This window comes from Spermophilus citellus (genome assembly GCF_964194105.1).
Source record: "Spermophilus citellus genome assembly, chromosome: 3".
NCBI classification, from domain to species: Eukaryota; Metazoa; Chordata; class Mammalia; order Rodentia; family Sciuridae; genus Spermophilus; species Spermophilus citellus.
Genome location: NC_138184.1, coordinates 10,753,374 through 10,781,233, shown reverse-complemented (window position 1 = coordinate 10,781,233; position 27,860 = coordinate 10,753,374). Strand labels below are relative to the sequence as shown.

Sequence of the window (27,860 nt, the reverse complement as noted above, 5' to 3'; positions counted from 1 at the left end):
CTCCAACCTTTAACTTGAAGTAAGTTTGATGAGATGCTCAGGAAAGAGGATGTTGTAAGCTGAGCTCCTGTTTGTCTCCCATCTCAGATTCATGATTGGGAATCAACACCCCGAGTTTCTTTTCATACAGAGGGCTTCTATTTGAATTGAAAAGTTTACCACTCATAGGGCTGCAGGGAGAACTGCATGAGAAAACATTTGCAAAAGTCTTGACAGGTAGTAGGTGCTTAAGAAGTAGGGGGAAGAGCCAGGCATGGTGGCACTTGCCTTGAACCCAGCCTGGGCAACATAGTGACACCCCTGGAAATGGAAGGTGGGGCCGGCCTGTGGTACACCCCTGTAATTCCAGCCATTCTGGAGGCTGGGGGCAGGAGGGTCCATAAGTACCAGGCTACTCTCTGCAAATTAATGTGGCTCTCAGTAACTTAGACCCTGTCTCAAAAAAAAAAAAAAAAAAAAAAAAGGGCTGTAGCTCAGTGGGAAAAGCGACCTTGGCTTCAATTCCCATTAAAAGTAAATGAATAATAATAAAAACATAAAGTGGGGAAATATGTCCTGATTCAGCTTTCCAATTTTCAATCTGGGGACCACAAGACAGCCAACCATGTGGACCTATTTACCAAGGGCCACTCTGTTCTGCCCATACTCCCTTATTTGCACAGGACTGCTGGAAACTTGCCATATTAAAAGAAGGGGTTGAACATTAACAAATTGTCTCTTGCATCCCAAGCTTCCTCTCCATTTGACTCTTATCTGGGGCAGTGCCCTACCTTGATCAGAAAGCTCCCATAATTCGCACACTTCGTTGCATCATCCCAACCAATCCCCAGCCTCAAATTTCATTCTCAACATCCATCTCAGTGGGATTCCAGACTCCGCCCTACAGACCTCCCAAAAGCCCCCACCGCCGGGCTTTTGATTCTTACCTAGCGCATTAAAGCGCAGCTGCTCTGGCGCTTGGCACCAAGGGATTTGTAGTTCTAAATCTCACAGACTGGGACTTTGCGCATGCGTTGTTGGTGGCTTCCGCACGTATCTCCAGACCTGTTTCTTCCCAGTTGAATTGGCTACGGTGTGTATCCTTGCTTCTCCTTTCTGTTTAGAGAGTTTTCCTTCGCTCTCGGAGCGAAATTAGGCGTAAGATGGCGCTCCCCTAGCCAGGAAGGCCATAATACTTGCTTTTCATGAATGAACAGAGCTGGGATGAGTTTTCCTACGGGAAGTAGGCTAACTACTGTCGCTTCAGGTTAGGGCAAACATTGATCTGTGTCTCTCCTGAAAGTCAGATAGTCTCTCAGGGGAGGGCTAGTCCTTTGGGATTAGAGCCTTGGTTCATCCGGTAAATAGTGGTTTAGCGAGTGGTCGAATACAGCATACAGCCAAAGAATGGCCTTGAGCCTCACGGGGTAAAAAACACGCTTTAAAAGAACAGTTTATGGCTTGCCAGGTAATACTTAACTTGGACTATCTTTAATGGAGCAAACTATTCTTATACACATTTGACGGATGGGGAAAACTGAAGCCCCGAGTGGCAGGAGGTCGCCCATCTTGATATCCGCAGGGCCAGGAGGGGAAGGAAACCTGACAGCTTCCAGGGTCTCCAGCTCTTTGCAACGCTTTGCTCTCAGGAGGAAAAACAGTGCCCTGCTGTCTTCAGATGGAGCATGGATCACGAAGATTTCTTCTTCATGACCCTGCTCTTGCCTAAATTTCTTGGGCAAGGGATTTCATCTCCTTCATATTCAGGTAGGGAAAGGAATTAGGCCTCTTGTACTTATTTTACTAATTTTATTTTATTTAAAATTTATATCTTTTTTTTGTCTCCTTGTAAAAATTGTCACACAGTATTGAAAATAAATAGCGCAAAATGGGGCCGCGGCTTCTGTAGGAACTCGGCGCGTGTCAGGCTCTTTTTCTTCGTCTCTGGAGTAAAAAGTTCACTCCAGACTCAGTCCCCTTTTTTTTTTTTCCACATGAAGGGTACTCCCTCTGGATGGGGGGCGGAGAAAGAGGAACAATTAAGTTTTCAGGGAGATGATAAGGGCGCAGTTGACTCCCGACCGAAGGGTTCCGGGTTCATCATGCTAAAGTCTACATGCACTACCAATTCCTGGCTCCTGCAAAGGGCGGCAGTCAGAAGGGTGTGAGATGCTGAGAAAACGAGACGCTGGGAAGACTAATTGGCCAGAGAGGCTTAGAGGCGGCAACTCTTCCGTCACGTGACCCGGCCTTGGCCTGGCCAGGGTCTCCCTAGTGCTCGGTCACGTGTGGTGGCTGTGCATTCCGATTGGTGCGCCCCGACCAGTTTGAACGGAGTACGGAAGCCGCAACGGTTCATCTACGACCGCGTTTTTTTTTATTCCTTCTCTTTGGCTCCCTCCTTCCGCGCGAGTCTCAGGAGAAGCCGCAGCACTAGGCGCCGCTGCTGCCGCTCGGGGCCCGGTAAGTGGGCCTCACTCAAAGCTGGACCCGCTTGGCTCTGGCTTGCGTTCACCCCTGCCGGGCTCTGGGCCTGCGCTGCGCGTGGCCCGAGCGTCGGGGCCGCGCCCGACCGGGAAAGGCCGGGAACCCGGTTGGGCCCGATCGGCTAGGCTGGGAGAACGGGCCGGGCGGGGGAGGGGGAAACCGAGTCGAGCTTTGGGGGTGGGGCCTCGGAGCCGGGCCAAGTTGGGGTTCCGCGAGAAGCGGGCCAGTGGGGCGGCTGGGGTCGGGCTGAAGGGGATCTGATTGGGGAAGCGTCTGGGGGCTGCTTAGGGCCTGATTGGGGGACGTCGTGAGGATCGGGTGTGTGTGGGGGCCTGTTTCGGCGGGGCTTGGTGGGTCTGATTGAGGGAGGCCGTATTGAAAGTTGGGGGGGCTTGTTGAGTTTGGTAGGGAGGGCCGTCAGTCTTAGGCCGAGAGGGCTGTGCTGGGTGTGACTGAGAGGCGTCGCTGGGATCCGTTGAGGGGAATGCTCCGGGGGGAGTTCGGCCAGGCCTAATAGAGGGGAGCTGCAGGGGTTTTCCGACTTGAACTGGTGGGGGGCTTGGCGAAACTTGATTGGGGGAGGCAGCAGAGATCCGTCAGCAGGGCTTACTGCTGACTGGGGCAGAGGGTGGGAGGGAGAGAAGCTTGGCCAGACCTGATTGGGGCTGGCGACGGGGACGGGTGCAGGGGGCTTCTGTCGCGGGTTGGGCGAGCTTGGCTGGCTCTCATTCGAAGGCAGCGGAGACCTATCTCAGCATTGCTTCGGGCCTGATTAAGGGAAACCGCTGAACGGGTCTGGCTTGTCCAGAAAAGGGGGCGTCTGGCATCTGCTGAGCTTGAAGTACCGGATTAGAGGAGGCGGCAGGAATCTTCAGCAGGATCGGAGCACTTTGGACGGTGCACCTGGGGAAGCTCAGGGATCAGACCGGGCAGGAGGCAGCCGGTATCTGGCCGAGCTTTCGGGCCTGGTTTCGGGAGGAGAATCTTCAGGGACTGTGCTTGCACCGGGGACACCACGGGGGCCGGAGCACTATCACGGTCTGGGGCGGGGCCCCTGGATGTGGAAGCGTCTGGGTCCTCGCCCAGCGGCGGCGAGGGAGGTGGAAACCTTAGGTCCCGCAGCCGGGGGCGGCAGCGGCATGGGTCACCGTGGGAAGAGGGCTCCACCTTGGGTCCGATGAGGATCCGCCGGGCCCCGCCGCCGCCTCCCATAGCCCGCTTTCATATTCCCCCACCCGCGCTCCCAAGCCCGCGACTGCGCGGCCGAGGATGGCGCAGCTGGCGAGGACCCCGCACTTGGGCGGGTGTGGATCGGCGGCCTCCGCCTGTCCGCCGAGGGCGCTCCCGTCGTCACGCGTCTGCCACTGCCTCAGGGGCTCAACCTGGGTCTCACACCGAGACCCAGAGACCCAGCGCTGACCCAGGCCCCTACCCCTGCAGCTCGCCTTGCGCCATGGACTGGCAGCCAGACGAGCAGGGCCTGCAGCAGGTCCTGCAGCTGCTCAAAGACTCGCAGTCGCCTAACACGGCCACTCAGCGCATCGTACAGGATGTATCCTTCCTTCCTTCCGGGGCTGGGGGAACCTGGCAGATGTCTGCAGTTTCTGAAGGCCAGAGAAGGAGGGGCCCACTTCCTGACACCCCTTTCCCTGCCCCCTGCATTTTCTGATGTGCAAAAAGAGCATGGCTTGGTCAGAGAAGCAAGGACTGAGTGCCTCTGTTCCATTCCCAGAGCTCAGGGATTGTTATGGAAAATAATGAAAATATCTAATGTTCTTTAAGCACTTAACTATTAAAGTAGTTGCTGTTATGTCCATCTTGTGGACAGGGATGTTGAGGCTTAAGAGAGGCAAAAGAACTTCCCAGGGTCAAAGCTCACAACCAGTGGGGAGCCAGGATGGGAAGTTTAGCCTTTTCAGATTTGATTTCAGTGTGTCCTGCCAGAATGGGAAGATAAGTCTTTAAAACATTAAGAAGTTTCACGTGAAAATTTGGGTTCTTTTTTTTTTTCTTTTTTGCCATGCTGGAGATCTTGAACCCAGGGCCTTGTGCAGGGAGTGTTCTGCCACTTAGCCATACCTCCAAGACCCCCGCCCCCCCTTTTAAAGCAGGCAACATTGGATGCTAAGGAGCAGAGCTGAGTAACAGCTGCCTCCCTTGTCAGATCAGGATTCTCTAGCCCTCTCTATTCTGCCAGGGTCTTTAGGAGTGGCTGGGGAGCTGGGGCATCCACTCTGGTCCATGTGTGCATTTGATAGCCTGAAATGCTCTGAGCTGCTCTGGGCACAGTTGATGAGTGGGATCCCAGGGGCTGGTGGCCTGGTCCCCTCAGTCACTTATGTCCTCGGCTGTGTGGCAGTGAGGGGGCTCTGCCTAGGGAAGGCCCCTGTCTCCCAAGACCCTTAACAGCCTGGCAGAAACTCAAACAACTCAACCAGTTTCCTGACTTCAACAACTACCTTATCTTCGTCCTGACCAGACTCAAATCAGAAGGTATGCTGTATGTGCCTCTCCATGTGAGCCACACCCCACCTTACCCCCATGGCTCCCTGAACCTCAGCCTCTCCCCACAGATGAGCCCACCCGATCTCTCAGTGGACTTATTCTTAAGAACAACGTGAAGGCACATTACCAGAGCTTCCCGCCCCCTGTGGCTGACTTCATCAAACAGGAGTGTCTTAACAACATTGGTGATGCCTCTTCGCTCATCCGAGCCACCATTGGTGAGAAGGGGCAGTGGGGGCTCTGGGTCAGAAGCTGCTCAGTGTGTTCAGGGTGCTGTTCACTGGATGCTCTGGCGTCCTATATGGCTGTACTGTTGCCACTGCTATTTGACAGGTGAGGAAATGGAGGCACTGAGATGATAAGAGACTTGCCTGGTAAGTAGCAGAACTGGGAAACAAGCCCAGGCAGTGCAGGTCCATGTTCTGGAACCATTCCCTCTGGAAACGGCCAGCCATTCTTGTTTTGGAGATAAGTGACTTAGTGTTCAGAATTTTGTGCTAAGCGCTTCGGATCTAGCTTCCCTGACCTTGTGGAGACAGCCATTAGCTGACTTTCACCAGTCTTGGTTCAGATGCAACATGAATTAGTTAATATTGGCCCTTCCTGATGCCCGGCAGATTGCCTCAGGACGTTAAAGAGGGCTGGGTAGGAACTAATTGGAGCCCTTTTCCCTTAAGGCTTTTCACTACTGATAAATACATTTGTTCCTCTAAGAAGGTGTTTTGTGGGCTGGGGTGTAGCTCAGTAGTTGAGCACAGGCAAGCTCACATGAGGCCCTGGGCTCCATCCCAAGGACTGCAGAGCTAAAGAAATTTTAAAGAAAATTAATAGGACTATTTCAAAGGAAAAGACAGATTTACTTATGCTAAAGGGAAGAAAATCTTCAAAATAAATGCAACAATAACAAGAAAATAGTACTAGCTATGTGGGCCTATCAGAAGTGCTGCTCTCATGGCTTCCTGCTTCTACAGAAGTAGCTCTTACCTCTTCAGCTCCCCCTCTGAGCTAAGCAGAAGGATCTGGACTTCCTAAGCTCATTCTAGGTACCAGGCACTGCTCTCAGTACTGTTGGTCCTCCAGATCCACAGGTTCCATATCTGCATATTCAACCAACTGTGATTCGAAAATGTTTGGGGAAAAAAAATTGCTCCTGTACTGAATATGAACAGACATTTTTTTCCTGTCATTATTCTCCAAACAATACAGTATTGCAACTATGTACTTAGCATTGGTATTCTGTTAGATATTTAAAGTGTATGTACTAAGTATCTTTTTATGAGTGCTGGTAATTGAACCCAGGGGCACTTTAGTACTGAGCTACATCCCCAGTCCTTTTTATTTTTTATTTTGAGACAGGGTCTTGCAGAGTTGCCAAGCTTGACCTAGAACTTGAGATCCAACTGCCTCAGCCTCCCAAATAGCTGGGATTATAGGTGTGTGCCTGGCTGTGTGCAAAGTAGTGTATCCAAATACTACACCATTTTCTATAAGGGACTTGATTTTGGTGTCCCTGAGATGTCCTGGAACCATTTCCTCATAGGATGACTACAACTAAATCATTGACAATTCCTAATAGTCTTAGGAGTCTGGTGGCTGTCTTTTTGTTTGTTTGGTTTTTGTTTTTGTTTTTTTCATGGTACTGGGGATTGAGCCCAGGGTCTCAAAATACTTGGACAAGCCCTCTATCCCTGAGGTACACCCCCAGCCCTTTTTATTTTATTTTGAGACAGGGTCTTGCTGAGTTGCCCAGGCTGGCCTTGAACTTGGGATCCTCCTGCGGCAGCCTCCTGAGTAGCTGGAGTTACAGGCGTGCTCTACTGCACCCGGCTCAGGCTGATGCTGATGCTGATGTTCTTTATTTCCATCGAGGGCAAAGAATGGAGGCACAGAGAGGTTAGGTGATGTGGTCAAGGTCACACTGCCAGATGGGGAACTGGGACTGCATCGTGGGCTGGCATCAGTGTCCTTTATGAACCCACTTTTCTCATTTCATGAGTCCAGCAGTGAGCCTTCTGCCCTTGGGAGACACTGCCATCTTGTGGCATTAAACGCTCATCTTCCTTGACAGCAACAGTATTCAGCTCGACACCAGGACCCCTCCACTGCCCTCAGGGCTGTATAGTTACTGCGGTTTGCTCTTCGATTTTGGTCAGGCGGTAGAGCCCTCCCTGTGGCCACAAGGCCTTGTAGACTTGTTACTGTCATCTCTGTCCTCACCTCTTCCCATACTTTCCCCATTGCTCTCTGTTCTGATCCCTTCTGTGAGCACATTAGGCCATAACTCTCCTGGGACCTTGGCCCGTCCCTCTTCCTGGATGCTTTTCCCCCAGGTACCAGGAGGCCTTCTTCCTGACCCACTTCACCTCCCTCAGCTTGTTACTCACACGTCACCACCTCGAAGCTGAGCATGGTGGCACACACATGTAATCCCAGCTTCTTGGGAATCTGAGGCAGGAGAATCATAAGTTTGAGGCCAGCCTGGGCACCTTCCCTGTCTCAAACTAAAAGGGACTAGGGATGAAGAGTGCCCTGGGTTCAATCCTCAGTATTGAAAAATAAATAAATAAATGAAACCCACCTCAGTGAGGCCTGCTCTGACCACCCAGTTGCTCCCCTCCCTTTCAGCCCTTGTATGTGGTTTCCCAGTATTTTACTGGGGGAAAATGGGGTGGAGCCATGGAGGGCTTCTGTGGGATAGTTTAGGGAAAGCCAGTGAATGAGTGCCTGGTGGCTAAGGGAGGGGACCCTGCGGGCCCTCACCCAGCCTGAGGCTGCCTCCTTTTCCCTCTGTCCAGGTATCCTCATCACCACCATTGCTTCCAAGGGGGAGCTGCAGATGTGGCCTGAGCTGCTGCCCCAGCTGTGCAACCTGCTCAACTCTGAGGATTACAACACCTGTGAGGTAGGTGATGAGCTGTGGCCAGCCCAACCAGAGACCTAGGCCTATCCTGCGACCCACGCTGATATTTCAACTCCTCTCCTCTCCTCTCCTCTCCTCCACCAGGGAGCATTTGGAGCCCTGCAAAAGATCTGTGAAGACTCCTCTGAGCTCCTGGATAGTGATGCTCTCAACAGGCCCCTGAACATCATGATCCCCAAGTTTCTGCAATTCTTTAAGCACTGCAGTCCCAAGATCCGGTGGGCGTGGCTCCCCAGGGCATCTGAGGGTCTTGGAGTGTGTGGGCTGGCTAGACCTGGGTGACCCACATCTTTGCACCCTGCTAGGTCCCATGCCATTGCCTGTGTGAACCAGTTCATCATGGACCGGGCGCAGGCGCTGATGGACAACATTGACACCTTCATTGAGGTGCGCTGCTGGGCAGGGGTTGGGCAGGAAGAGGCCCAAGGTCTCAAGGCAGCTGACCCCACCCTTCCCTGCAGCACCTGTTTGCCCTGGCTGTGGATGATGACCCTGAGGTGCGGAAGAATGTGTGCCGGGCCCTGGTGATGCTTCTAGAAGTGCGGATTGATAGGCTCATCCCCCACATGCACAGCATTATCCAGGTGTGCTTGGCCAAGGCCAGTGCAGATGGGCAGGTGGGCAGCTGGGCAGCTGGCATGGGGACTGGGGAGCTACCTGCAATTGGGCTAGGTCTCAGCTTCTCCCCCACTTGCTCCAGTATATGCTGCAGAGGACCCAGGACCACGACGAGAATGTGGCCCTCGAGGCTTGTGAGTTCTGGCTGACGCTGGCCGAGCAGCCCATCTGCAAGGAAGTCCTTGCCTCCCATCTGGTCCAGTGAGTGTTGTTGCTCCCACCCTGTCACACTCTAGCCTCCACCCCTTGCTGTACCTGTGCCTTCCCTTCTGGTCGGTCACCTCCTGAGCTTGTTCCAGTTCACGTCCTCTGTGTGTAGATTGATGAGACAAAAATTGAGCCGGGATCCTGGATCCAGGTGTCTGTCGGAAGGCATCTCTCTGGTCTCAAATCTGATCTTTCTGCATTGGGCTTTATCCTCAGGCATGACCTCAGGGATTGTTGTGGTTTTCTACATCTTTTCAGCTTAGGAAATTCTTTTAAGTAGTATCTTTAACAAAAGTCTTAGAGCTGACCCTTTTTGTTTGTTTAGTTTTCTCAGTTCTGGGGATTGAATCCAGGGGCTCTCTGCCACTGTATGTCCCCAGCCCTTTTTACTTTTTCACTGGAGGCAGGGTCTGGCTGTGTTGCTCAGGCTGACCTGGAACTTGCCATCTTTCTGCCTCAGTCTCCTCCCCAGGGTTGCAGGTGTGTGCCACTGTCTGGCTAATGAGCTTAACCCTGAATCACTGTGTTTATGGGGAGGCTGTGGGGCTGGGCCGAGAGGGGTGGCTTCTGGGGAGTGATGTGACACCCTCGGGGAGTATGATGAGAAGGTTCTAGAAGAGTCTGTAATTCCAGCTCCAGTTGAGGGGACCATTCACTCTGCCTTTCACTTTCCCAGTGTGGCCTGGACTCAGCCATCTTAGGGAGGTGCCCAGGGCCTGAGTCACATGACCATACCTTATCACATGATAAGGACCAGGTACTCTTGTAAGATTTTCAGTGTGTTTAGGGGTCTGGAATGGCCCTGGGTGGCCAGATCCAAGCCAAAGCTTTCCTGTGGAGCCAAGGAGGTATCACCTAACCATGGTGGCTGAAACTAGGTTGGGATAATTCCCCACAGGGAAATGAATGGCTGCAGGATGCACAAGTATCTGCATGCTTGGCAATGTCTGCCCCTTGATAGATGCTGCTGCCCACACCTCTGCCGCCTCCTGACCAGGCTGTGCGCCCCCGATGAGGGCCCCTGCACTATGACAAACATCCTCTCTCCTGACAGGTTGATCCCCATCCTGGTCAATGGAATGAAGTACTCAGAAATTGACATCATTCTGCTCAAGGTCTGTCTGGGTCTGTTGGCTGCTGAGTGTGGGTTGTAGGGCAGAGGCGTTGGCTGGGTTTCCCCCATGGTGCTGAGTGGTCTGCTGGCCTTGTCCCCAGGGGGACGTGGAAGAGGATGAGGCAGTCCCTGACAGCGAGCAAGACATCAAGCCACGCTTCCACAAATCACGAACAGTGACGCTGCCCCATGAGGCCGAGCGACCTGATGGTTCTGAGGATGCAGAGGATGATGACGATGATGATGCTTTGTCCGACTGGAATCTGAGTGCGTGGCTCGGCCGGCCCTGGGGGTGAGGTGGCAGGCCCTGGGATCCCTCTCTGAAGGTGACAAGATTCTGGTGCAGGCAGATCATGAAGAACTTACCATGATCTCTCAATGGGGAGACTGACCCTCCCCCCCCCAGTCAAGCAGGGCCAGCCTCCTGCACATTGAGTATTCCTCATCCCATCCCCCAATTGTCCGCCCTCAGGGAAGTGCTCAGCTGCTGCACTGGATGTCCTCGCCAATGTCTTTCGGGAGGAGCTGCTGCCTCACCTCCTCCCACTGCTCAAGGGCCTCCTGTTCCACCCTGAGTGGGTGGTCAAAGAGTCAGGCATCCTGGTGCTGGGCGCCATCGCTGAGGGTGAGTCCTCTGTCCACCCTCATCCTGGGTGTGCCCCCTGGCTTGTCCATACTTCCTGCACACTGGCCAGAGTCTGGGACTGGATACAGCACTGACAAGGCCTGCTCAGCATTCTTCAGACCCCTCTAGAGTCCCAGTCATCCCCTTGGCCCGTGGGCCCACAAGGAATCTCCAAAACCCTAACATGCATTCTCTCCGGTAGGCAGGTCAGCAATGTTGTAAGTGTAATTGCAGCAGCTGCAGCTGTGACAGCAGATACCTCTGCAGTGCTTCTCTCACAGTAGGGCCACCCAGGCCAGGTCCCCATCAATGAACTTGCCCAGTTGCCACCATCTGCTGAAGTGCGTGCCAGAACCCCAAGTTCATAGATGGGGAAAATGAGGGTCACAGAGGTGACCATACCACCATTTCCCTGCTGTCACCCAGGTGCATCAGAATGTCACACCTGATCCTGGCTGCTAGACTATCCTGACAAAAATGGAAGGGCTCAGTGGTGGACACAAAGCATGGCAGTCTGATGCAGGTGTCATGTGTGACCATGTCAGCAAACAGAGCTGTCCTAAACATTTCAAACATGGGAGCGGGAACTCTCAAGCTAGAGAGCCTTTAAATTTTTTCTGAGGAGGGCAATGGGTGGAGCTCAGTGATAGGGCACTTGCCTGGCATATGAGAGGCCTGGGGTTCCAACCCCAGCACCAAAAAAAAAAATATATATATATATATTTTTTTTTTTTTTTTTTCTGAAGAAAAGGTTTCTGGGCACTGCATCCCGTGTTAATAGGATTTGTCATTTTCGAAACAATGTACGTGTATGTTAGGTGCATTTCATGTTGATGGGGAAGACAAAACTAGAGGAGGTGGTGCCGGGCTGGTAAGAACAAATCTTATGTGTTTGATAATTGGGGGGATAAGTTATTCTTAGTGTTCTTTTGAGGTAAGAAAGTGGTGCTCTGCCTGGTATGGTGGCACACTTTATAATCCCAGCAACTCGGGAGGCTAAGGCAAGAGGATCACTAGTTCAAGGCTAGTCTCAGCAACTCCGAATGAATAGGAGACATTATTACATGTATGATTGCACAACCGGTGTGACTGCATTGTGTACCACCAGAGGACTGAGAAGTTGTGCTCTATTTGTGTACAATGTGTCAAAACACACATTTTACATGTAGAACTAATAAAACAAATTTTTTAAAATTAAAAAAGGGGGGTGCCTGTGGCTCAGTGGTAACACATTTGCCTGACATGTGTGAGGCACTGGGTTTAATTCTCAGCACTGCATATAAATAAACTTAAAAAAAAAAAGGTCCATCAACTAAAAAAAAATATGAAAGGTGAGAATGAATGAATGTAAGATTACTTTGAAAGCCAAATCACTAAATAAATAAAGAAAAAATAAATAGGGCTGGGTTTGTGGCTCAGTGATGGAGTGCTTACCTAGCATGTGTGAGGCACTGGATTCGAACCTCAGCACCACTTTAAAAAATGAATAAAATAAAGGTATTGAGTCCATCTACAACTATAGATAGATGATAGATAGATAGATAGATAGATAGATAGATAGATAGATAGATGATAGAAAGAATAGATAGATAGGTAGGTAGATAAAACTGCTGGGGATGTAGCACAGTAATAGAGCACCCCTGGGTTCGATGCCACATATACACTAAATGTGATCCTCATATCTTTTTTGTGGTATGGGAATTGAACCCAGGTACATTCCCCCTGAGCTATATTCCCCCAGCCTTTTATTATTTGAGACAGGGTCTCCTAAATTGCTGTGGCTGGCCTCCAACATGTGAGCCTCTTGCTTCATTCAAGTAGCTGAGATTATAGGCATCACGGTGTGCAGCTGATGCTTATGGGTTTTTTGTTTTGTTTTGGTACCAGGGATTGAACCTAGGAATACTCCAACACCGAGCCACATCCCCAGCCCCCCTTTTTTTTTTTTGATATCTTATTTAGAGACAGGGTCTCACTGAGTTGCTTAGGGCCTCTCTAAATTGCTAAGGCTGGCTTTGAATCCATAATTCTCCTGCCTTAGTTTCCCAAGCCAGTGGGATTATAGGTATGCACTATTACATCCAGCTGATGTTCATGATTTTAAGAGAAGGTATGAGAGCTAAATGATAGAGTATTTTCCTAGCACACTTGCCTAGTATGGTTTCCATTCCCATTATCAGAAAAAATTAGGGAAAATGAAGAGTAAAAGACAATGCATAAACATCTAAGAATGGTTTCTTTCATGTGAGAAGTACTTCCCATCCATCTGGATCATTGGGCTGCCCCATAGAGCTGATGAGCTCAGCGGTCCTGTGGATCTTAAATTGATAAGTGACTGGATAACACATCCCCCAGATGCCATATGCCTGCTCTGTCCCCATCCTGCCCTTGCCTTTCTTGGGCTCTGTGAAAAGACTCTGGGCCATTTATGAACCTTAGAGCCTCAGTTTCCTCACCTGTCAGGTGGGGCTCATTCCTTCTTTCTATAAGGGTTGGTATGCCTGGGCCTAGCTGTGCTCAATCAAACCATCCCCTTTTGTCCCCTGGTCCCTGTAGGCTGCATGCAGGGCATGGTGCCCTACCTGCCTGAGCTGATCCCACATCTTATCCAGTGCCTATCAGACAAGAAGGCCCTGGTCCGCTCCATCGCCTGCTGGACATTGAGCCGCTATGCCCACTGGGTGGTCAGCCAGCCCCCAGACATGCACCTCAAGCCTCTGATGACGGAGCTGCTCAAGCGCATCCTGGATGGCAACAAGAGGGTGCAGGAGGCAGCCTGCAGGTGATCTTTAACCCCTGAGCTTGCAGCAACCCCCTCTTGGTCTCTTTGCTTTCTGGGAAGTGATGACACCTGTGACTGCTGACCTGGCCCTGATTTCTCTTGTATTCGTACTGGCTGATCCTATGTGCACCCTTCCCAACTGCATGAGGAGTACCACCTGCCAGGGTCCACTAAGCCCTCCACCCTGACCCCCTCCACCAGTGCCTTCGCTACCCTGGAGGAGGAGGCCTGCACAGAGCTGGTGCCCTACCTCAGCTACATCCTGGACACCCTTGTCTTTGCCTTTGGCAAGTACCAGCACAAGAACCTGCTCATTCTCTACGATGCCATCGGCACTCTAGCTGATTCTGTGGGCCACCATCTCAACCAGCCGGTGAGACCCCAGAGTAGCCCCCTACTCCCCATCCTGGTGCCCTTTGGCATCTGGTGACCTGGCGGCGACCCTGTGTCACACGCCAGGGATGTGGCCATGACCGCAACAGGCAGACAGACCCACCTGGTCCCCGCCCTCGCACTGCTCCCAGTCTAGGGGGGAGACAGACAGTTTTGAGATAGCATGGTAAGTGCTGTGCTCCGGGAGTGCAGGGGCCTGTGGGAACCAGAGGTGCCGATCCAGGCTTCTGGGTGGGGGCAAGGGTTGAGGGGATAATGCTCTGGACAAACAGATGAGAACAAGAAGGGCCTCTGGCTGCACGGTGAGGCCTTGCAGAGCCCCGTGAGCCACGGCAAGGAGTCCAGGTCTCATCATTCAGGTGACAGCCTTCTTTAAGTCACAGACCCCCCACCCAACCCAGGGAGCCCAACTTCCACTCCCCCTCCAGGAATATATCCAGAAACTGATGCCCCCGCTGATCCAGAAATGGAACGAGCTCAAGGATGAGGACAAGGACCTCTTCCCCCTGCTGGAGGTGAGTGGCTCAGGTCCCCTCCCCTAGGACCACTATCTCCTGCCTGAGTTCACCTCACCTCCTCTTCCCTGCCAGTGCCTGTCATCGGTGGCCACCGCTCTGCAGAGCGGCTTCTTGCCCTACTGTGAGCCTGTCTACCAACGTTGTGTCACCCTGGTGCAGAAGACACTGGCCCAGGCCATGGTGAGCATCCTCTACCCACTTACCCACCCATCAGCGCTGCTGCTGCTGCCCAGGCCCCAGCCTGTTCCCCTCACCCACCTCCCCACCCCCACCTATATCCAGATGTACACCCAGCACCCTGAACAATATGAGGCCCCAGACAAGGACTTCATGATTGTGGCACTGGACCTGCTCAGTGGACTGGCCGAGGGCCTGGGTGGCCACGTGGAGCAGCTGGTGGCCCGAAGCAACATCATGACATTGCTCTTCCAATGTATGCAGGTAGGTGATGCCCCAAGCAGGCCACACCCCATCCCTGCTATCCCCAAGGAGTGGCAGGGAAGCAGTCCTTTACCTGGCCAGTGACAACATTCAGTAGCCCATGTGGGCTTCCCTGGGGGACATAAGTTGTGCCAGAGAACATCAGAGAAAGAGGGCCTTTAAAAAAGGCTCTGAGCCAGGCATGGTGGTGTATGTCTGTAACCCCAGTAACGTGGGACGCTGAGGCAAGAGCACTGTAGGTTCCAGTCCAGCCTGGGTAACTTAGCAAGACCCTATCTCAAAATAAAAGGGCCGGGATATAGCTAGGTGATATAGCATCCATGGTTTAATCCCTAGTCCCACTAAAAAAGAAAAAATGGCAAACAGGGGTGGGGGCATAGCTCTGGTAGAGTGCAGCTGGGTTCAATTTTCAGTACCAAGGAAAAAAGAATTGAAAGCACACATCCTGCCTCACACACGCACCCAAGAACATTCTTGGTATTTCTAGGTGACATCTACAAAGATGTCAGTGATAAGCAAGTAGTTGGTTAAATTGAACTGTTTAAGAAAGGATGTCAAGGAAAACATTCTGTGTGTGTTTAGTCCACTTGGATTTTTTTTTTTTGTTGTGGTGGTGGTGCTGGGGATGGAACCTAGGGCCTCAAGCATGTTAGGCAAGTGCTCAACTATTGAGCCATATCCACACTCTGAAAGGGGACAAGAGCATGGGACTAGTGCTAGGCGGGGTGGCGCACACCTATAATCCCAGCAGCTCAGAATGCTGAGACAGGAGGATGGTGAGTTCAAAGCCAGCCTCAGCAAAAGCGAGCTGTTAAGCAACTCAGTGAGACCCTGTTTCTAAATAAAATAAATCCCCAGTAGCCCTCCACCAAAAAAAAAAAAAAAAAAAAAAAAAGAGCAGGAGACTAGAGCGGCTAAGGGATAGCATTGAACAATGGCACATTCCTGTCACCCCAGCTATTCAGGAGGCTGAGGCAGAAGGATTATAATGAGGTTTTTGTTGTTGTTGTTGTTGTTTTGTGGATCTTGGGGATTGACCCAGGGTGCTATACCACTGAGCCACATCCCCAGCCCTTTTATTTTGAGAGGATCTCACTAAATTGCTTAGGGCCTCAACTAAATTGCTGATAGTTTAGTATCTCAAAATAAAAATGGCTAGAGGTAGAGCTCAATGGGAAACTCCCCTTATTCCCATCTCCAGTATTAAATAAGGAAAAGTCAGTGTTCAGGGCCAGGATGTACTACACTGTCCCTTCTCCTGCCCCAGGACTCAATGCCTGAGGTCCGGCAGAGCTCCTTTGCTCTCCTGGGAGACCTCACCAAAGCCTGCTTCATCCATGTCAAGCCCTGTATTGGTAAGTCACTGTCCTCAACCTGTGACCCCAGCCCTGGCCTCAAGTGATGGAGACACACTGTGGGAGAACCGTGACCGTACTGGGATGTGTTCGTACTGTCTGATGGGCTTGCCCAGCTAGTTGCAGGAGCTTACCGTGGCTGGCCTTCCTTCTCAGCACTCCTGTTTCTCTTCACCAGCTGAGTTCATGCCCATCCTGGGCACCAACCTGAACCCTGAATTCATCTCTGTCTGCAACAATGCCACCTGGGCCATTGGGGAGATCTGCATGCAGATGGGTGAGTGCCCTGAAAGAGGGCAGGCCGGCCATGTCTCCTCATGGAACTGCTCTGGGTTTCCCTTGGGGTTGGAGCCAAGTGGCTGAAAAATCATTTGTGATTTGCTTTCCCGAAAGGGCGGGGGACAGGAGGGCTGTTTGTATTGGACTGTGTTATGTAGTTGCTGAAAGCCCTATTGGATTGGTTGGGTGACTTTGGCCTCTTCCTGAAGGAGTACTGGGTGGTGTGATGTCATTATGGAATTCAATGGTGACTGCAGGGGAGCCTCTGGTGTTTGGAGGATGTGGGTCTGTCTCTGGTTGACCATGATTCTGAGTTGAGGAGCAGCAAGAGAAGGGCCTTTGTGTCCTCAGCAGTTGTGGTTGGCCAGTCTAGGGATGGAACTGGGGTCAGTGAGGTAGAGGGGCTATACCACTGATTGGCTCAGAGTGGGTGGAGTAGGCTGTGCAGGTTTCTGATTGGCTGCTTCCCTAGGGGCAGAGATGCAGCCCTATGTGCAGATGGTCCTCAGCAATCTGGTGGAGATAATCAATAGGCCCAACACACCCAAGACACTGCTGGAAAACACAGGTGGGTACCAGGCCTGAGCCACTGCCCTTTGCCTTCCTCTTTGAGGTGGGGTTCTGCACTGGGAAGGGAGCCATTGAAAATCTTGGGAAAGAAACCAGGAGGGGTGTCTGGTATCTAGAAAGGGGTTCTGGGAGAAGCCCAAGAAAAATGCTGGCCTCAGGGAGACCTTGTAAGAGATCCAGGCTGGGCCATGCTTAGGGGCCCAGGCTGGCTGCAGGAGCCATTCCCTTGGGGCCCATGGGGCGGGGCTCGGTGCCTCGTACCAGAGGCCCCGCCACGTACCGTCCCGGGGCCACTCGGGGTTGCAGGTCGCCTGACGAGTCCCTCTGCCATTCCAGCCATCACCATTGGCCGCCTGGGCTACGTGTGCCCACAGGAGGTGGCACCCATGCTGCAGCAGTTCATCCGGCCTTGGTGTGTGCCCTCCTGGGTGGGGCCTGGGCAGTGGGGTGGGTGGGACAGGCAGGCCTGACCTCTTCCCTTGGCTGTGCCCCCCGCTTACCCCCGACAGATGCATGACCCAGAGCTACCCACTGAGGCCCTGCCCCTCTGTGCCCCACTGTTGTACATTCAGCGCCAGTCCCCCCCTCTGACCTGCTGCCCACCTTCCTGCAGGTGCACATCCCTCAGGAACATCAGGGACAATGAGGAGAAGGACTCTGCCTTCCGGGGCATCTGCATGATGATTGGTGTCAACCCGGGGGGTGTTGTGCAGGTCGGGCAGCTGGGCTCTGAGGGCAGGGTGGGAGCTGGCTCGGGCGGTCCCTCACATGGGATCCGTCACGTTTCAGGACTTTATTTTCTTCTGCGACGCTGTAGCCTCCTGGGTGAGCCCAAAGGATGACCTTAGGGACATGTTTTATAAGGTGAGGCTCCAGCTCAGCCCTGATTCTTTCCTGGGAGAGGGTGGGAGCAATCTCTGGCCATAGGGGGACAAAGCCAAGTTTGGCTGTGCCTTAACCCTAACCCTTCACCCCTATCTCACCACAGATCCTCCATGGCTTCAAAGACCAAGTTGGGGAGGAAAACTGGCAGCAATTCTCGGAGCAGTTCCCGCCACTGCTCAAGGAGAGGCTGGCAGCCTTCTATGGGGTCTAGGCTCATGTGGAGACTGTCAGGTGAGTGAGTGGGTTTTGCCACCCAGGGCTGACTGGCCAAACCCACGCAGGCCCTGACCCTCCCTTTCCCCTGCAGGTTTCTGTCTGCCTCATCGTCTGAGGGATTGCTGGGGAGCACGCTGCGTCCAGAAGTCGCTGTGCCCTGTTCCAGGGGGGTTAGGGAGGAGTGAGCGGGACCCAAATCCAGACGCCTTCCCAGTCCGTCCAACCGTCCACTTGCCCCACTAGGCCTGTGTGGCCGGCGCTTGGGCAGGTGGGTGGGGCCTCCACGCTCATCCTACAAACAGGGAGGGGGGTGGGACTTGGCAGGCAAGAGCCCCCAGGCTCTAATGGGGTCATCTCAGGCAGCCCACCTGGGCCAGCCACATGGGAGGGAGGAATCAACACAGCCGACTGAATCCGGCTTTGGATGAGGCGAGGGGATCGCAGGAGGGGAGGGGGGTCCTTGTAGAGACGCGTACACACACATGGCCACACGCATGTGCAGGCACCACAGCCAGCCAGGCTGGGCCAGCCGCCCCACCATTTCCCCGACTGCATGGAGACAGTAGAATTAGTGAACCCCTGAGTTAAGCCGTACGGCCTTCCGTGTAACCTGCATCTAGAGTATAAGAAGCTTCCGCTGTTTTGCTGGAATCGGCGGTGATTGGGGAGGGCTGGGGGGGTTGGGGGAGCCTCAGCCGGGATGGGGGGAGGAAGATGGCCACTTTGAGGCCGCCCCGTCAGCACGCTCACGCTTTGGACCTGCTCCATACTTCCCTGCCAGCTTCGTGGCAGCCTCAGCCAATGTGTCCCCATCTTAGTCCCATCCCAGCCAGCAGAGTGGGGACCACCAGAGTGACCGGAGCTGGTCCGAACTCGCCATTTCGCTCCCTGTGCTCCAGTGGTATTTGTGCTCCCAGCACTGGCCTGGGGCGTTCCTTTCATGAGGAGCTGGGACAGAGCTGCTAGTACCTAGCCCTGTGTCTCTTGCGGGAAGGAGCTTCCAGGGCAGGCTGGTTCTCTGCATTCCTGAGAACCCCCTGAAGTGAGTGGGGGGTCTCTAGCTGGTGATGATATTGGACAGAGGTTTATGCAAGAAGTAACCCCAGAGCTTGGAGCAAGGGAAGGTGGAATGCCCCTGGCCCCCACTTTGTCCCTCTGGGACTTCCTGCTCATCACAGTGCCCAAGGGGCTTAGACCCCACCAGACTGGGACAGCACTTCTATAGAGAACCTTCTCAGATTGGTTGAGGGTGCAGTCAAGGTGGGAGGGGGCTCCCCTGGAGAAGGGGGTACAGTTATTTCTGAGTTGGCTGGGAAACTGGGCCCTGCAGACCCCTTCACGTCATTTCTTTTTCTTTCCTGCATTCTACTACTTTGGGGGCCCCTTGTGTTTTGGGGTTTGGCTGGAGTCCTATATCCTATGGCCTGTTCCATCTATCCCTCCAAGGCCCTGGATCCTACCCTGGCCAGGTGTCTTCTCAGATAGGGTCAGGCCCTACCTCTATTCCAAGGGGTACTTAGTGCACATTCCATAGTTGAGCTGTTCCTGCCCCCACCCCTACTCCACCAAAACTTGAGCAGGTCTCTGGAAGCCATTTGTAAAAAAAAAAAAAAAAAAGAAAAAAAGAAAAAAGAAAAGAAAAAAACTTTTTAATACCATTTAGTTTTCTGCTAATTCCACTTTGGAGCATCCTCCACTGAGTCTTGCAGTATATGGATGGATTCGCTGTCTGATGGAATTGGTAACCCCCTTTCCATCAAAGATGGGGGGCTCTAACCACCTTCAGGGAAGGGGAGCCTGGTTCTTCTACTTTTTCTTTTCTTTTTTTTTTTTTTTTTAAGAAAGCTATTTAATTTTTTAATTTATTTTTGGTTGGTTTTTGCACAATGAAGTTTCAGCTTCTCAACTTTATTCCCTGTCTAGGGCTGTGGACCCAGATTGGCCTTGATCCACAGTCCCTCTCCCCTTGCCCCAGGTCCCTCCTCACCCTCTTTTCCCTGCAGGCTCCCAGGTCTGTCCATTTGTTACCGTGCTGTGCTGGGGATTGGCGCCAAGGTGGCGTGAGATTCCACTTGTGTAGAACTTTGTTGAGTAAAGATCAGTTTCTTGTGAAACCTTTGGTCTCTAGTTTCTTGTGTCCTTGGCTTTGGTAGTGGAGGAGGGCCTGGGGTGCTTTAGAAATGGGAACAGAACTACAGTCAGGAAGTAATTGAGGGACCCAAAAAGTAAGAAGAGGGTGCTTATCACTGAATCACATCCCCAGGTCTCCCACACAGTCTTTTAAATTAAAACACATATCAGGGCAGGTTCTCATTAAATTGCTCAGGGCCTCATCAAGTTGCTGAGGCTGCCTTTGAACTCATGATCCTCCTGCCTCAGCTTCTGCCTGGGATTGCAGGTATGCACCACTATCCCTGGCTTAAGCGTTAACTTGAAACCTCAAACCTGTTTTCTTACTTATAAGATATAAGGATGAATGTGAAAGGGAAAGCCTTGCTTAGAGTCTCACTAAATTCCTGAGGCTGTCCTTGATCTTGCAATCAATCCCCCTGCCTCAGCCTCCAGAGTTGCTGGGATTACAAATCTTGTCTGTAGACAAGAATTGCTGTCCCAGGGGTGCACCTTTGCAATCCCAGCTAATTAGGCTGAGGTGGGAGTTAAAGGCCAGCCTGTTTCAAAAACAAAAATCTCCAACAGCGTTTTGCTGGCCCAGCCCACCCGGTGGCCCTAGAGCACCAAAATGTTTCCTGGCTCCTTAGGTGTCATTCTTCAGGGCTGGGGTTGTGGCTCAGTGATAAATCGCTTGCTTATCACGTGTGAGGCAGGGGTTCCATCCTAAGCACCACATAAAAATAAAGAAAAAGGTATTGTGTCCATCTACAATTTTAAAAAGTCATATACAAAATGAAGTCGCCTTTATAGCCCACAGGGTGCTGCTAGGCAGCCTCTTGGAACTTCCTATTCCTCAGCGACCGCCTCGGGGCTGGAGGTGGAACCTAGGGTCTCCCACACGCTACGCCAGTGTTCTACATGCTCAGCCCATGGTTTTGGTTTTGGTTTTTTGGTGTGTGAGTGTGCTGCTGGAGATGAGCCCAGCGCTTCGCGCCTGCCAGGCCGATGCTCTACCACGGAGCGGTATCCTCTGAAGGCTCGTCCCGGCACCCGGCCTGTGGTACTGGGGCAAGCGAAAAAGCTGCGGCGCAGGGACGACCTTCAGGACAAAACTGGCTCCGCAAGGTACAACAGAGATGCTCGTTTAAAAACGCGGTACCTGGGGCTGGGGATGTGGCTCAAGCGGTAGCGCGCTCGCCTGGCATGCGTGCGGCCCGGGTTCGATCCTCAGCACCACATACCAACAAAGATGTTGTGTCCGCCGAGAACTAAAAAATAAATATTAAAAAATAAAAAAAAATAAAAACGCGGTACCGTGAGTCTGGGTTTTCCAGTTCAAGGCCGACGCTTTCAGAGACTGGGTCTAGGGCCTCGGCCGGTTTCCCCGCGAGCCTCTCGGTTCCGGCCGGCAACGTCATCAGACAGCGCCGGAAGTGTCCCCACGCTACCTAGGAGACAGGACGCGGAGCCTGGCGCTGACAGGGCTCTGCGGGCCGCGCCCACCGGTCGCCATGGAGCTTCCCCCAGGGCCGTTCGACAATCCCCGCGCTTGGGACGATGACTCGGAGCCGGAGCCGGAGCCGGAGCCTGACCCCGACGCCCAGGCCGAGGCCTACGTGGCCCGCGTACTCAGCCCGCCGAAACCCGGGCTGGCTGCCCCGCGCGCCCCGCTGCTGTCCACGCCCTCCGCGTCCCCCGGCGCCCTGGAGCCAAAGGCGGCGTCCAAGAGCCCGACTGCGGGTACGCCGGGCCTGCTGAGCCTTCCCCCGGAGCTGCTGCTCGAGATCTGCGCCTACCTGGATGCGCGCCTGGTGCTCTTTGTCCTGCCGCGCGTGTGCCACACGCTGCGCGACCTCGTGCGTGACCATGTCACCTGGAGGCTACGCGCGCAGCGCCGCGTACGCGCGCCCTACCCGGTGGTAGAAGGTGCGCGCACCTGGGGGTCAGGGACGCCCTCCCTGGGGGGAAAGGGACCTGGGTTGATGTGGGCACAGCTCTTGGAACAGGCTTCACGGCGTTTTGGCCCTGGCTGGAGCCTGAGGTAGTTTCTGATGGTGCCACAGTCCCTGATCTTTTGGGTGGACCATGAGGCAGACTCGTGGGTTCCTGATACCTTTGGAACCGGGGTCCCTGAACTCACTATTAAGGATTCTGAGGCTTGGGGTTTGCTGGTACTAAGGCCCTGACACCTGGTTTGGAGTAACCCGAGCTGTGCTTGGACTGAGAGTAAGCCTGGAATTCTCAGGCTGAGGTGGCAATTGGTGATGCCAAATCCCTTGAGCCCTAGAGACTTAACCCTGGAGGACAGAGGTTCCCAGTATAGAGCCTGCAACACGCCTAGGGCTTAGGGGCTGGGATCCTCGATAACAGCAATCACAGATCTTCAAGTCCTGGGTCTAGCCTGTCATCTTAGGCAGGGGCTAATGGTCACTCCTCCTGCCCTTAAGTTCATTGGTCCTTGAGGAAGAAGAGAGCCTGGGGATCTTGAATTGATATAGTTGATCTTTTAAAAAAAAAACTTTATTTATTTTAGTTGTTGATGGACCTTTAGTTTTTATATGCCATGCTGAGAATAGAACACAGTGCCTCACACATTGGAGGCAAGTGCTCTACCACTGAGCCACAACCCAGCCCCAATATAGTTGATCTTGATATTGGATCATCAAGCCCTTGAGCCAACATGAGTAACAAGCTGGATGGTTGATGACCCTCACTTGCAAGCTTTGATTTTTCAGGAGCTTTTGGATCAGCAATTCTCAAGGTGTTTCCATCTGACCCATTGAATCTCTGTACTTGGTAGCTGGATTCTGTGTTTTTGTCTCCTGTCCTGGGGATGGAACCAAGGACCTCATTCATGCTGAGCAAGCACTTTGCCACTGAACTACACAGCCCCACCCCCCTTGGATTCTGCATCTTACAAAGCTCCCAGCTTCATGCATAGTAGTTGGAGAAACACTTCCCTGGGTCTGATTCAGGTGGCTGAAAATTTGTCATGAGTTCCCTGCCTGGGGATTGAGGGGCTGAGGCCAGATCTCAGCCAGGGGTGAGACAGGACCTTAACTTCCTGAGGATGCTGTCCCTCAGGGTTGGGTTGTAAGGGTAGGCCTGGAAAAGTAGTCTTGAGGTCCCAAGTTCCGTAAGGTCCTAGACCTGCCCGAGAGGTGGGTATGTAGGTGGGCCCAGAATTGAAGCTTGGCCTACTTGGGGTAGGTGAGAGGTTCAGGTGGGATTCTGTTCAAGTCTGGTGTAGGTTGTGATCCCTGGAAACCAGGGGTGGGCTCTGCCAGCTGGTGCCCACTGGGGAACCTGCTCATGGTGCCCCACAGAGGAGGACTTTGACTGGCCGGCAGCCTGCATTGAGCTGGAGCAGCACCTGGCCCACTGGGCAGAGGATGGGCGCCGGGCTGAGTACTTCTGTTTGGCTGATGGGCACTTTGCTTCCATTGACACTGTGCTGCTGCTCCAGGTGAGGTGGGCTCGGTGGGGGGGCGGGCAGGGGTGGATCAGAATGGCTCCAACAACATCAACTTTCTCCCCTCCTAGGGTGGGACACTCTGTCTGTCGGGTTCCCGAGATCGCAATGTCAACCTGTGGGACCTGCGGCAGCTGGGGGCAGAGCCCAGTCAAGTTCTGGTCAAGGCCTTGGGCACTCAGCAGAATAGCACCCACAAGGTGAGAGGACAGGAAGAAGACGCATGAGGCCTGGGTTGGGTGCTGTGGTTAAGGGCCTGGGTTTTGATGCTGGACTCTGTAACATTGAATCTCATTCTGCTATTGTTGGTGTGACTTTTGGTGAGATGTGTGATACTCTGGGTCTCAGTTTCCACTTCTGTCCAGCGGTCAGTTAGTAGGATGATGAATGGAGATGAATTATGCATTAATATGAAAATGCATGAACCTCAGGATTTGCACACAATAGGTGCTCAGAAGAGGTCAGGTGTGCTGGGCATGATGGCACAGGTCTGTTTTCCCAGCAACTCGGGAGGCTGAGGAAGGAAGATCACAAGTTCAAGGCCAGCTCCAGCAACTTAGCAAGGCCATTTCTCAAAATATAAAAAGGGCTGGGATATAGCTCAGTGGTAAAGTGCCCCTGTGTTAAATCCCCAGCACAAAACAAACAAACAAAAAAACAGATTCAGGTAAATCTCAAGAGGTAAAGTATGGGGCAGTGTGAGGCTTCCCTTTGGGATCAGCCAGCCTCAGCATGACTGTCCTTTCCTGAGAAGTGACTGAGGGGTGGGGCCACTACCAGGCATCCAGGCCCACAGTTGACAGACTGGGGGCTGGATTTGCATCTCATTCTGCTATACCCTGTCTATGTGACCTTGAGTGAGAGACTCAACCTTTCTGTGTCCATTTTCATCATTTATAAAACAGGGTGCGAGCCAGGTGCATGGGTAGACACTCAGGGAGCTGAGGCAGATGGATCATAAATTTGAGACCAGCCTCAGCAACTTAGTGAAACCCCGATGGAAAATAAAAAATAAAGAGGGCTGGGCTGGAGGCCAGTGGTAGAGCACCCCTGGGCTCAATCCTCAGTACAGCCCAAACCAACCAACCCACCCAACCACAAAGCAGGGCACATTACAATGCTTTCCTCAGAGGGCTTGGTGAGAGTAAGCCATTCAGTTTCCAGCACTCTGGGTGTGAATGTGATTGGGGGTGTGACCCATCCTTGTCTCTAATGTCAAACAGACCCCCTCACCCAAACCGAGATCTCATCCAGGTTGGACGTGCTCTGGCTCCTCTCTCCCTCCTCTGATCCTGACTTTGTCATCTGTGAGATGGGATAATCACATGGAAGCAGACCTACCCTAGCATCTGTCAAAGTGGGTGTCAGGGAGGAAAAACTGTGTGGCTCTGAGTGAATCTGTTGATCTCTCTGAGCCTCATCTGCAGAAGCAAAAAGGTGCCACTCAGCTTGTCCCCTGGGCTGTGGGCAGGAGCAGGTCCTGAGCTCACTAGATGGGGAGCCATGGGTGACTGCTGTGTCTGGTCCCGCAGGGCTGGGTGTGGTCACTGGCCTCTCAGGACCACCGCGTGTGCTCCGGCTCCTGGGACAGCACTGTGAAGCTGTGGGACATGGCAGCTGATGGGCAGCAGTTCGGAGAGATAAAGTGTGAGGGGGCCTGGGCAGGGGGCCTGGGTGGGTAGAGCCATGCCAGGTCGCCTCCCCAGCCCTGTGGTCTTTGTGTCCCCAGGGGCAGGGCAGCAGTGCTGTGCCTTTCCTATCAGCCTGATGTCCTGGTGGCTGGTACCTACGACAAGAAGGTGACCATCTACGACCCCAGAGGTGGGCTGGGAGTTCTGGAGCCCCGGTGGGGAAAGCAGGGCCACCTGGGGTCTCCAGAGTCATATTGGGAAAGGAACACTCTGGCCTCAGCCTAGCTGGGGTGATAGTCACCTAATAAGGTGCTAACTCCTGGGTCATGTGAAGGTGCCACAAGCAGTTGGGATGGGGACGCAGAGGAAGCCTGGCCAGTCCCCAGAGTTGGGTCAGATTCTGGCTTCCCCTCTCTCCTATCTGTGTGACTCCAGGCAGTTTCCCCTCCTGTAACATCCAAGTCATGAGCTGAGAGTGTCGGGCAGTGGTGAAGCATCTCCTGCTAGCATGCAAGGGGCCCTGGCACCACAACACAACCCCCACTTCATAACCCTCCAGCCCCATGGGGTAAAGGAATGGGATGGCATTGGTGGAGCCAAGCACAGTGTCACACCTAGAATCCCAGTGACTCAGGAGGATTGAAAGTTGGAGGCCAGCCTCAGCAACTCAGTAAACTGAGACCCCATCTCAAAAATAAATAAATAAATAAATGAGAAAGACTGGGGATGTAGCTTAGTGGTGGAACTGTCCAGTAAAACACGCACACGCATACACACACACGCTCACACGCACACACACAAATGAACACTGGTGAGTTAAATAAGTTTACATAAAGCACCTAGAACAAGCCCACGCAAGTCTTTTCTATGGTTCTATGGTTTATTTATTTATTCATCCTTATTTTGTGAAATCCAAGGGCCAGTGAGCACTCTTTGTCCAGGCAGAGGTGGAACGGGGGACCAGGGTAGGACAAGATGCTCCTCCCTGAGCTGAGAGGAGCTGGTGGGGTTGGAGGAGGAGGTGGCTTAGGAGTCGGGGCTGGGCAGGGGCCTGGGCTCCTGGGCTCCGTTAGAGAGAGGAGAGAGATGGGCAGCTGTGGGCAGCACCAAGCCAACTGAGGTCTTTGCCGGGGGTGGTGGCCCAGGGTGTTCAGATGAGTCTGGGGTCCCTGAGGTACTCTGATGTGCCCCCTCCTCCCCGGCCTGTGCCACCAGCTGGCCCTGCCCAGCTGCAGAGCCGGCGGCTACACTCCAGCGCCGTCCTGGCGCTTGTGGCCGACGACAGACACATCGTCTCCAGCAGCGAGGACCACACCCTCGTGGTGTTTGACCGCCGGGCCAACAGTGTCCTCCAGCGGCTGCAGGTGGGCAGGCCCTCCCGGGGTCCCAGAGCAAGGGGCTTTGGCTTGCCCTGCCCCGCTGAGCTGCCCTCTCCCGCCCGTCCCTCCCGCAGCTGGACTCCTACCTGCTCTGCATGTCCTACCAGGAGCCCCAGCTCTGGACGGGGGACAATGGGGGCCTGCTGCACGTCTTCGCCAGCTGTGACGGCTGCTTCCAGCTTGTCCGGGTCTGCAAGGGCACTTCCCTGCCCATCGTCCCCCCACCCCCCGGCTGCTTCCTACCCTAGCCCCCAATGCCACGGTGGGAGGCCTGGCCTTGAGGAGACCTTGCCTGAGTGTCACTCGTCCCACCTGCCCCCTGCAGTCCTTCGACGTGGGCCACAGGTCTCAGATCACAGGGATCAAACACTCGCTGGGAGCCTTGTATACCACGTCCACCGACAAGACCTTCCGGGTGAGGAAAGTGCTCACTCCACGGTCCCCATGGGCCAGAAATACATCTGTTGACCTGTTTTCCATTGCCCTTCACAGGTGCACGTGCCCACAGACCCACCAAGGACCATTTGTACCCGAAACCACCACAATGTACTAAATGGGGTAAGGACCTGCCCCATGCACCCTGTCCAGTCTTCCCGAAGGGCCATCTGCTGACTCCTCTGTCCCCTGTCCTCCCAGATCTGCGCTGAGGGTGACGTGGTGGTGGCCGCCTCGGGGGGCCTGTCGTTGGAGGTCTGGAGGTTTCAGGCCTGAGCAAGTGGACGCCATGTGTGTTGTGTACTGCCAGCCGAAGGCTGAGCCCCGGCCTCTGTTCTTGGGGGACCTTGCCCCCATTGGTGCTGACTCTGCCCCTGCTCCTCAGGCCCGGGATACACAGAGTCCCAGCCCCAGCCAGCGCTGGGCCCCTTGTCTGGAGAAGTGATGTTGTGTTCTGGCCCGCCAAGGGGGCTGCTCCCCCCTCAGGTCCTGGTTTGGTCATGATCTGGACGCCATGCTCTGGGTCAAGAGCAAAAGAAAATAAATCTGGGGCTGGGGATGTGGCTCAAGCGGTAGCGCGCTCGCCTGGCATGCGTGCGACCCGGGTTCGATCCTCAGCACCACATACCAACAAAGATGTTGTGTCCGCCGAGAACTAAAAAATAAATATTAAAAAAAAAATTCTCTCTCTCTCTCTCCTCTCTCTTAAAAAAAATAAATAAATCCTGGGCTTCACTCCCTCCCTCCCTTTGTTAAAAAAAAAAAAAAGAAAAGAAAAGAAATCTGATGACCTGTGCAGATGCTCCGGCCTGGGCTCTGCTCCGTGAAGCCGAGACACATCCCTGCCTCGGCTGGGATCCTGTGGTGGCATGTGACAGTGGCCCACCAGGGCTGGGGTGCACACGGGGGCCACTGCTGAGCGTATGCATGCATGTAG

The 27,860-nt window shown here is 53.5% G+C and overlaps 2 protein-coding genes across 9 annotated transcripts; both read left to right on the top strand.

Moving 5' to 3' along the window:
- The first annotated feature begins 1,037 nt into the window (after positions 1-1,037).
- Positions 1,038-20,008, top strand: LOC308644887 (transportin-2). 6 transcript variants are annotated; one of them, XM_081286669.1, is made up of 26 exons: positions 1,038-1,072; positions 1,629-1,746; positions 3,907-4,018; positions 4,884-4,959; positions 5,040-5,189; positions 7,767-7,873; positions 7,976-8,109; positions 8,197-8,278; positions 8,353-8,475; positions 8,592-8,710; positions 9,771-9,831; positions 9,932-10,097; positions 10,303-10,455; positions 13,012-13,237; positions 13,439-13,610; positions 14,059-14,145; positions 14,221-14,328; positions 14,431-14,589; positions 15,857-15,944; positions 16,123-16,221; positions 16,696-16,791; positions 17,100-17,205; positions 17,407-17,506; positions 17,583-17,657; positions 17,782-17,909; positions 17,986-20,008. In XM_081286669.1, exons 3-25 carry the CDS (start codon positions 3,920-3,922, stop codon positions 17,887-17,889), a joined length of 2,694 nt encoding a protein of 897 aa, XP_081142795.1. In that variant the 5' UTR covers positions 1,038-1,072; positions 1,629-1,746; positions 3,907-3,919; the 3' UTR covers positions 17,890-17,909; positions 17,986-20,008. The 6 variants fall into 6 exon arrangements, with proteins under 6 accessions (XP_081142795.1, XP_081142794.1, XP_081142793.1 ...); XM_081286668.1 differs by lacking the exon at positions 1,038-1,072 and having other exon boundaries at positions 1,508-1,746; XM_081286667.1 differs by lacking the exons at positions 1,038-1,072; positions 1,629-1,746 and adding an exon at positions 2,143-2,442.
- A 1,378-nt stretch (positions 20,009-21,386) lies between these two features.
- On the top strand, positions 21,387-27,466 carry LOC308644888 (F-box/WD repeat-containing protein 9). Of its 3 annotated transcripts, none has more exons than XM_081286674.1 (10): positions 21,387-21,746; positions 23,333-23,472; positions 23,550-23,678; positions 25,011-25,123; positions 25,208-25,299; positions 26,325-26,473; positions 26,563-26,676; positions 26,814-26,903; positions 26,981-27,046; positions 27,125-27,466. In XM_081286674.1, the coding sequence occupies exons 1-10, from the start codon at positions 21,518-21,520 to the stop codon at positions 27,197-27,199; spliced, it is 1,197 nt and encodes a 398-aa protein (XP_081142800.1). In that variant the 5' UTR covers positions 21,387-21,517; the 3' UTR covers positions 27,200-27,466. The 3 variants fall into 3 exon arrangements, with proteins under 3 accessions (XP_081142800.1, XP_081142798.1, XP_081142799.1); XM_081286672.1 differs by having other exon boundaries at positions 21,387-21,932; XM_081286673.1 differs by lacking the exon at positions 26,563-26,676 and having other exon boundaries at positions 21,387-21,932.
- Positions 27,467-27,860: the final 394 nt, after the last annotated feature.